This window comes from Halyomorpha halys, unplaced genomic scaffold (assembly GCF_000696795.3).
Source record: "Halyomorpha halys isolate HHAL.00 unplaced genomic scaffold, Hhal_1.1 Scaffold838.1, whole genome shotgun sequence".
Taxonomy (NCBI): Eukaryota; Metazoa; Arthropoda; class Insecta; order Hemiptera; family Pentatomidae; genus Halyomorpha; species Halyomorpha halys.
In genome coordinates this window covers 356266-366617 of record NW_027109924.1, presented here as the reverse complement: position 1 = coordinate 366617, position 10352 = coordinate 356266, and the positions used below count along the sequence as shown (strand labels likewise).

General features: G+C 28.7%; 1 protein-coding gene across 1 annotated transcript in view; it reads right to left on the bottom strand.

The window, feature by feature from the left end:
* The window catches only part of LOC106686566 (eukaryotic initiation factor 4A-III), a 20242-nt gene that overhangs the window by 6747 nt on the left and 3143 nt on the right, over positions 1–10352 (bottom strand). Inside the window, exons 4-9 of the mRNA XM_014429940.3 lie at positions 9784–9917; positions 8786–8874; positions 8552–8690; positions 4885–5000; positions 4697–4804; positions 3934–4061 (exon numbers count right to left, since the gene is read on the bottom strand). Coding sequence (XP_014285426.1) covers positions 3934–4061; positions 4697–4804; positions 4885–5000; positions 8552–8690; positions 8786–8874; positions 9784–9917 — 714 coding nt within the window. The remainder of the gene's footprint in view (positions 1–3933; positions 4062–4696; positions 4805–4884; positions 5001–8551; positions 8691–8785; positions 8875–9783; positions 9918–10352) is intronic.

Here is a 10352-nt window from a genome sequence, read left to right as displayed (position 1 = left end):
ATATATAAAATTTACCGTATAATTTCAAATATGAAGATGGTCAGGGTTACAGTCATAAAGAACAAAAAAGTTAACAATTTTTGTTACCACTATCACCTGTTTTTAGCCCTGAAGAAGGCTAGAAACTCTAGCCGAAATGTTGGCACATTAAAATAAGTTAATCGAACTTATTTGTGTTTTTCATTGACCGCACCCCCAACCATCTTCTCCTCATTCGTATATATTTATATTAACAGGTGAAAAGCTTTGTGTATTTAGGATTTTTTTTTTAAATAATGTGGTTATAAAAAATGTTAGACTATATGAATATAAATTACAAACTTTCACAAAAGAAATTGATAAAATTGACAAATATGAAAATACAATAGTACATGAATATGGAGTAAATCCCGAAACGTTGAACAAGTACAACTCAAATATATTATAACTGGAAGTTTTCTTCACCTCAGCAATTCATAAAATTTCATTTCATAACAGTATAGTTACTCCTAAATGGAATAAGCCAATTTGTAGGAGTTTATTACTTATAGAACACCAAAGAGAGATATGAACTGAGAGAATTATTTACTTGTTTAGATTTTAATGACCTAATACACTTCAAAACTAGAATATAAATGATAAATTGAGTGAATAGAATAATTATTTTTTCATTCAAAGATCAGTCATTTATTTTTCAATGTTAATAGCTTTTATTAAAGTTACCATTATGCTGAACAATGGGCTAATAGTGTTTCAGATATAATCAAAGAATTTTACAAGCCTCATATATTTGTGAATTATCATCATTTAAAAGAAGGAATGAATACGAGCGATAATTTAAAAATAAATTTTTCTTATATCACAATTTTTTGGAGTCCTTTTTAACTTAAATTATGGGAAAACAATGACCATATTAGCCACTTAAAGATATTCTTCAACATAATTTTAAAAAACTACTGATAATAAAATGAATTAATTTTGATCTAATTAATATTTTCTCCCCACATTCCTTTTTCTAAGTTTTCTTTTTAAAATTTATATGAGCAAAAAAATATATTTTAAAATAAATACGAGTTTAATTATGATAAAAAAATAAATTGGTAAGTTTATATCACAGGGGAATTAAAATCTAATCATAAAGAATAAACAATAGAAATAAGTAATCATGGGGAATTAAAATCTAATCACAAAGAATAAACAATAGAAATAAGTAATCATAATAATGTCTCATAGTCACAAACCCAGTTTAAGCTAAACATTAGATAATATGAAATAACTTCTTAGTCATGTTAAAAACAATGCATTTTCTTACATATAGGGGTTACATAGGGATGTGAATTGGGGTGTAAATTTCAGAGTGCTCGGTTCGGAACGTTGTGGATTCGATTCACACCTGGGACAGTTAATATTCAATGCCAGTGGTCCCGAGAAATAAATCTTGACACTCCCGCCTAGGTTAGCACACTAGGGGTTAGCAAAAAGTATTACTAGGCCTACTTGCCAGACTAGTTCCCCCTGCCAGAAACCAATACCAATACTGATACCAATACATATTTTTGAAGAAATATCCATTTAACAAAAATGTCACACAATTTTAGGCAATAGAAGTAGAGTGAAATTTTTGGATGACAAAAATTTACTAGTAGAAATGTCCAGTGAAATTTTTGTGAACCCTAAACTGCGACGCACTAAGCTTTGACCATTTCTTCTTTTATATCCTGTTGAATAAAACATCTTTTTGCTTTAACTTGGAAAATTAAAAAGTTCTATTCACTTTTTTAGAAACTTTGTGATAAATCGAAGATTAAAAGCTTAAAAAAGGTACCATATATATGAGCAACTTAGGCTTAAGAAAAAAAAAAAGAAAGAAAGAAAGAAAAGGACTATAATAGTCACTCGTGACTTACATTACTATAATAGTAATGTACATTATACAGACTGTAATAGTCATACTATTATACTATACAGACTATATATACAGACACAGATACAGATACTATTATACTATACAGACTATATACTATACAGACTATAATAGTCAGACTATTATACAGATTATAATAGTCACTCGTGACTTACATTTACATTTTGATCATTATTTTTACTAGATAAGGAAAGAATGTTTCAAACAGCTCCCAGTAAAATACAACCACACAAGTGATTTTTCGGAACAAACTGTGAGTGAAAACTGATTGCTTCAACCCTCCAATGTAAGATTTTTACCCTAAGAATCAAAAATATTTATCGACATTTTAAATATTAAAAACATTATGGAACAAATTAGTTGGGTTATGTGTCAGTCTTTAGTCAATCTTGTGTTCGGATATTATTGATTGAACCGTTAATCCAATTTTCATGAAGTTTTCAGGGAGGGTGTGAACTGGTATCTAGATGGTCTCATATTAATTTCATCAAATTCCATCCACCACCTCCACTTACACATGTGTAAACATATTTTTCTTGATACATCCTTTATAAAAAAAACGGCTTTTTCGATTTAGCTCAAAGTTAAAGAAATGTTGGATATTGGTGTTGACATGGTGAAGTAAATATTTTATGAAATTTCAACAACTAATTTCACTAACCAATCCTAAATACTCCTCTATGAATACACCTATACAAGCTATACAATATACCTATACAGCTTATCTCATAAAAAATATACATATATCAACAGGGAAGAAGCTACACTGATCTGTCTACTCAGGATTTTTTTTTTTTTGATACATATACAGATAACGTTCATATGAGAACCATATTACATATAATTTAATTTTGTATTTAAGTTTAATATTCAATAAATATATATTTTATTGTATTATGTTTTTTTACTCCCCTTTCCTGTATATTACAAGTAGCATAAGCCATTCGCAATATATGAAAGGTGGTCCTGAGGAAAGTACATACCATACCACTAAGATTTTAAGTCAGTATTAGATCTAGAGTACAGTTCTGTTCATTAAGAGATCAGTGTATTGAACTCAAGCAACTGGAGGAATGTCAATCCCTATTACTGATGCATAGAAGCAACCCCCAATCCAAAATTAACAGCACTAATGAGATAGTGGAAGAAAAAATAAAATTATCAAGCAGACTGGAATCTGTTCACAAAAATAAAAGCATATTGAAAAAATTATATATACTTAAATTATTGACCATATAATTTCAAATCAAGAAGAAAAAGGTCAGGTGTGTTAAAAGAGAACAAAAAAAAGTTAATAACTATTTATTTGCTGACGTTTCGCCCCACTTTTTAGAGCTTCATCAGGGCTAAAAAGACAATAACAACTAAAAATATTTTGACATAATAATAACATACAAAAAAGTAAATTAAGGTAAGGTTAAAATTATCTAAAAATAAGTAAAAAGAATATTATATATAAATGAAAAAAAGGGAAAAAATAAAATAGTATTAATATAAAATAAACAATGATAAGAATATAAATATAGTTTATTTGTTAGTTTGCACAATTTTTTATATTCTATCATCGTTCATTTCATATTAATACTATTTTTATTTCTTCTTTCATTTGTATATATTCTTTTCACTTATTTTTATATAATTTTAACCCTACCTTAATTTACCTTTTGATATCTCATTATGTCAAAATATATATATATATTTGTATCTTTTTAGCCCTGATGAAACTCAACAAGGTGGGAAGAAACATCGGCAAATAAATAGTTGTTCAATATTTTTGTTCTCTTTTGACCACACCCCTGACCATCTTCTTTCTAATACTAAACAAATGTTCATTAGAAACTGAAATTAATTGACAGTTATTATTTTTTTGTTAAAGGTCATTTTGAGTTTTCATAAGAAAGATTAAACTGATTAGTAGAATTTTTTTTACAAATATGACCTAATAAATAATTCCCATAAGAGAACTACGTAAATTACAAATCCCTATCCATTGAATAGTAACAATACAAAAAATAAAATAGGTGACATACCATTCATAGGCATTTCATCAATTTGTGTACTGTAATACTGTTCAATATCTCGTAAGATCCTGATGTCATCACTTTTCACAAAATTGATGGCAACACCTTTCCTTCCAAATCTTCCTGACCTACCAATCCTAAAACAGAATGAGAAAATTAGTGGTAGTTGAACAAAAATTACTTAATTTAGTATTGATGGCTTGTGGACTGTATCAGTATATAAGGATTATATATTTGATTTATAAGGGTTTTAGTCAAAATGACTAAAAATACAATTATATATATATATATATATAATTTTTTTTTAAAAAGCTAATGTCTTGGCACAAACTCATCCTAATCCCTTCAACATAGTACAATGTATAACAATAGTGACATAATTGTTACTATATACCGTCAACAAAACTGTGAAACCACTCAGTCCAAAACAGCTTGATTTATGGTTATTTATTTTTGTGCAAATTTTATATAAAACAATTAATTATTAGCTTTTCCTACTAAATACTACATCAGTAACTAGTATATAATATTTTTTTTAAAAAACCTTCAATATAATGAAAATTTAAAATATGGGTTATTACTATCTGCATTGTCATCATATTTTATTATGTTTGAGCACTTATTGTTTGCTACAATCAATTTCCGACATTTTTTACTGAAAGGACGTGGAATAAAAAAATGATTATATTTTTTATTATAAACCAAATTTATAATCCATAATCAATATGCTAATAACATGTTAACTATTTTAATATTATCACATTTAACATACCTGTGAATATACAGCTCCCTGTTGTTAGGTAAATCATAGTTAATGACAAGCGACACCTGTTGTACGTCAATACCTCGAGCCCAAACATCTGTTGTTATAAGTACTCGGCTAGAAATAATGAAATTCGTTAATGAACAATTTTGGTTAGTAATTAAATTAAAATAAATAATGTTTTCAAATTGTATTACCTTTTTCCAGCCCTGAATTCCTTCATTATAGCATCTCTTTCCTTCTGTGGCATATCACCATGCATGGAACAAACAGTGAAATTTGCATCCCTCATTTTTTCAGTCAACCAATCGACCTTTAAAACAACAAAAATAATAATTAAAAATACCAAAATGATAATGACAATAAACCTTATAACTACTAGATTCATTGAGAAACTAAGTTCTCAATAAGCTACTTTCACATATAAACTTAATACCTCTTTCATAATTAATAACATGCTTATAAAAGACTGAAAACCATCAAATTTCAAAAGTTTCTTATGTTATCATTCATTAAGGTTATTTACTTGTAACAGAACTATGGTACAGTTTATAACAAAATGGAATTAACTATTTTGGCAACCATTCAATTGAAATTGCCTTCTATATTCTACATAAATTTCTATGAATAGGAAAATATGTTTAATAGTAATAATTTAAGATTAACTGATACAACCCGAAAAACTGAAATTCATAATTTTTTACAAAATAATTTAAGTAATATCTCTCTCTTTCCAAGTTTGTTTGTTATTATTTTCTTTCTTCTTTTTATGTTTCACTAAATTAAGGTTGCTATCTCATTTCGTTTTTCAGCCCTGATGAAGGCCTGAAATTCAGGTTGAAACGTCAGTAGAAATAAAAAAGTTTTGTTTATTTGTGTATCTTTGCTGACCGCACTATCTTCTTCTCATATCAATCTATGGCCAACTATTATCACCTCATTAAAAAAAGAATCATCTTCATCGACAAGTCATCTGTTATATTATTTTGATTAGAAAAAAATTGACTTTCAACTCATATTATAATTCTATCTCAGCAAAATAAAGAAGACAGGCAGAATAGATATAAATGATCCCATACACCAGTTTAATAACTAGGTAATGAGAACCCTCAAAACACCAATCAAAACAAGATGCAGTCCAAAAACCATGTCATTATTATATGGAATTTTAAAACTGCAAAATTACTCCAAAAAAAAAAAAGAAGAGAGTATTATATTAGCCTGAATATAGGCCAAGGATTTTTCCCCTTAAATTGTCTCTACTTAAAGAAGGGCCTACTTAAATGTGTATTCAATTTTGAAAAATTTTAGTTTGACCAAACTTGGAGCTTTTAAATCACTTTATAATTTATTTTCATAGGTACTTTTGTGATGGGAGACTAAATACAATTTATATAAATAATAAGCCACTTAATATCAGATATTTTGAAGAAAGAAAATTCAATAATAAAATTTGTTCAAAACAGAATATGGGGTGATGAAGAGACCACTTGTCTTCATGCAAAATGGTATATTTAAACCCAAGGTTTAAAGATAAGGGATAAAACAAAGATTATATGGAATCAAAACAGAATAATAACTGACATAAATGGTGCTCAGAATGAAGAATTGAGAACACTTATCTGGATCAGGTATGTTCAAACAAAAATAAAAAGGTACGTCCTAATATTAATATTAGGACATAATATTTTTATATAATTGTGTTGCAAACTTATTTTTTTAAGAGATATGTATTTTGAATATGAATTTTTACCCTCCCACATTTTTTCCTAGAAAATGATTTTCAAAATGGATAGCCAACATAAATTTGGAGATGACACACAAGAGTGTCAATAAATATCCGCAATTTAGTTATATTTTTGTTTATGTTGGTAGCACTGTCGTTTTACGTCTATGCAAGTTTCAAGCTGCTTCAAGCTAGGTTGGTTTTGTTATCGCTGTCTTGCTGTTAATCATGGCTTTCTATTTGCACCATAGAAGAGCAACGTTCAGTGATCCGTTTTTTGTGGTCATTGAAATTCATAAAAGACTTCCGGTACAGTAAGGGAACAGTGTTTTGCCACAACGGAGTGTCTACAAATGGATTGAAAAATTAAAAAATCATCGCACAAGTGTTACGCACGATAAAGAAGCCGGAGAACTGTTTATTGCCACAAATGCAGAAAACATTGAGCGTTCACATGAAATGGTGCTCTTGGACAAATGAGTAACTATTGACGAAGTGGCACACCATCTGCAAATTAGTCATGGTTCTGCCTACAAAATCATCCACAACAGAATATTCCGTAAAGTTTTTGCAAGATGGGTCCCAATTCACAAAGTTGTTTAAACAAACAAACTAAAATTCAAGACCCAACCGCCTGCAAGAAAACTGATGCTTACAGTTTTTCGGGACTCACACGGTCTAGTACAGGAATATTATGAGGAAAGAGACACAGCAATAAACAGTGAGATGCTTACTGCCAAGCTAAAGCCTGCTATGCGAAGCAAATGCCGAGGACTGATGTCAAAAGGTGTTGTGTTGTTGCAGGACAAGGCCCATCTGCATACAGCTGACCACACTGCTGTAACGCTCCAGAAACTCAATTATGAAGTACTATCTCATCCTCCTATAGTCCCGATCATGCTTGTTCCCTAAAAGAGGCATTAAAAGGCCGTCGATTTACCTCGAACAAAGCAATGAAAGAAGTGATGCATTCCAGGCTCACAGCTCAACCTAAAACCTTCTTTTATGAGGCCATCATGAAGCTTGTACAACAATGGACCAAGTTCGTTTAAAAGCAAGGTGACTATGTCAAAAAATGATGTTCTTGTAAGTTTCCTATTTGATTACAATAAAATTTTATAACTATATTGCAAATAATAATTGACTTACCCCGTATATTCAAGCAAATATGATAATTCTTAAAAATTTGATTCAAGGAGCTCAACAGATTACTTTAACACAGTAACATTGTAGTTTCTTAAACATTATTAATGAAATGAAAAATAGTTTATTATTCTGGGACTACATTCCTTTAGAAAAATTATAAGGTTACACAATATTTTGGCCGAAAACAGTACAATCACACTTAATTACAACTTATATTATAATTGCATATCAATACTTTTGATACAGAAAAAAAAATAAGATGGTTACAATATTTACAAATAATAAATGCTAATGTTGAATATTTATATTATCTATACTATTACAATATTGGTTTACTTAGAAGAAACAAGAAGGGTTGTTCCATGACGTATGGCAGGGAGAATGGAATTACAATGAAAGATAGCTTGGGTAAAAAATGATTTGTCAAAAAAACACAGCAGTTCCGTGAGGTTGAGGGTAGATGTCAGATAAACAGGACCTGGTAGTATAGGATTGGACTGAGAATTTTAAATGCAGTTTTTGTAGGATATAGGATAAGCACTCAGTACTGATTACTAGGAATAGAAAGGAAGCTAGGAAATACTGGCATCAGAAGGATGGATAGAGCCACTTAAACTCAGCATAATACTGGGTTATATCACATAACGAAAGAGATACTCTATCTCTGGTGATATTAATGTAATGTAAATGTTAAGTCTCAGTCTGAAGTAGAATAAGTTCACTACATTTATTTTTTAATATTGAAAAATAAAAAGTAAGACTTTTCTTAAAAGTCGGGCTGAGAAAACATCATGCAAGGTTTAATATGGAATGTGCTAAGGAAACATATAAGATATAGTATTTTTTAAAAATCATAATGTTCGTATTATTTTCAGAAATCAACATGTAAGACCACTAATTTAAAAAATAAAGTACTAAACATATTTCCTATTGTGATTGTATCTTTGTTGTAACTAATAAATAATATAAAGTAATTTAAATTTTGAATTTACCTTCCTTCTTGTATTGCAGAAAATAACAGCTTGAGTGATGGTCAACGTATCATATAAATCACATAGTGTATCAAACTTCCATTCTTCTCTTTCAACAGCAACGAAGAATTGTTTTATTCCTTCTAACGTCAATTCATCACTGTTTAAAAATTAATTCATAAGCTTTAATTTGATAATGTTCGATAATATTAAAAATTGGATATGAAGAAAAAAAAATTCAAACTAAATATTTACCGTTTAACTAAAATCCTGATAGGGTCCGTCATAAATTTGCTGGTCATTTCAAGAATTTCATGAGGTAGTGTCGCAGAAATAAGAACTACCTATAACAGAATACAAATAATGATTATTTTGCTTTTGAAAGAAGAATATTCTTTAATTTTCAAGAAAAGTCCTGAAATATCGGCTTTTTATATAAAAATAACAAAGATAAAAAGAAGTTATTTCCACATGATTATATTTCCAGTAAATGTTTTAGTAAAATAGCATGAACACCTTTTATTTCCATTGTGATTTTTAAGAAGTTTTACAAGAATTAATTAAAATTTATTTTAAAGTAATCGTGTAGAGTAAACCTACAAGAGTTACCCAACAATATAAATGGATATAGCTAACTTAGAGTATGCTCAGACCATCAGAGAGAAAAGAAAGGCTAAGGAGTTATAAAATGAACTTAAATGTGAACAAGATTATGTTGAAATGAAATAGAGAAAAGGTAGACTCTTATTAGACAATGAAAAATTAAACTTTTTATCCTCAGCAGATGATTAAAGAATTTTTAACTTGAAAGCATACACAGAGCTTATTAAACACAACCTTGCAATTGTAGGACATCATAGTTGACAAAAAATATCTAGGGTACAAATTTTTGTACTGAAGTAAAAATAGATAAAAACAGAAAAAACCTTGTTGATCTAAAAAGATAAATATGGAAATCGATATTTCAATTCTTATATATTCTGTTACCTAATCTATGTTGTATTGATGTGTTCTTACCTAACTAATTTAAAGCAGGTGTAAATTTATATTTATTATCAAAATAAGAACTTAATCAATATAATATTGGACAACTAAAAAAAAAATTTTTTTTTTTATCCCTGTAGGATACAATACTGTAATGAAAACATTGTTACATTATGGCATAATAGATCAGTGTCCTGACCAAGCAAAGTCAACAGAAGTAAAAAAAACACAGCAATAATTATACAAATAAAAGGTCAATTCAAACTAACCTGAGTTGCTGGAGGTAAGAAACGATATACATCATAGATTTGTTCTTTGAACCCTTTATTTAACATCTCGTCAGCTTCATCAAGTACTAAAACTTTGATTGATCTAGTCCTTAGAGTTCGTCGTTTTATCATGTCTAGAATAAAAAAACAAACAATATTAAAAAAATATATTAAATAAAAATATTATATAAAATAAAATAGAAAGTGGAGAAAAATCATCAGAAGAAAATAAAACTCTGCCTTCTAATAAAACATGATCCAATAGTTAGGGTTAGCAGGTGATCTATCGCTATGGTTTTATCTACTATAGCTACCACATTATAGAATTTAAAAAAAAACTAATACAGTTTAAAGTTGATGGTTACTGATCAGTTATTTAATTTTTTTCTCTTGGAGTAAGCTTTCATACTCCTAATATTTCTTCAACATGTCCCAAAGGATTTCTTAAAAAAAAAAAAGAGGTCCCTAGATGTGAGGACTAAATATTAGGAAGAAATTATAACATCCCATCGAGAAAAAAGGCAGAATTACCAACATGAGAATTCAGAGACAAAGCTCTAAAATATATA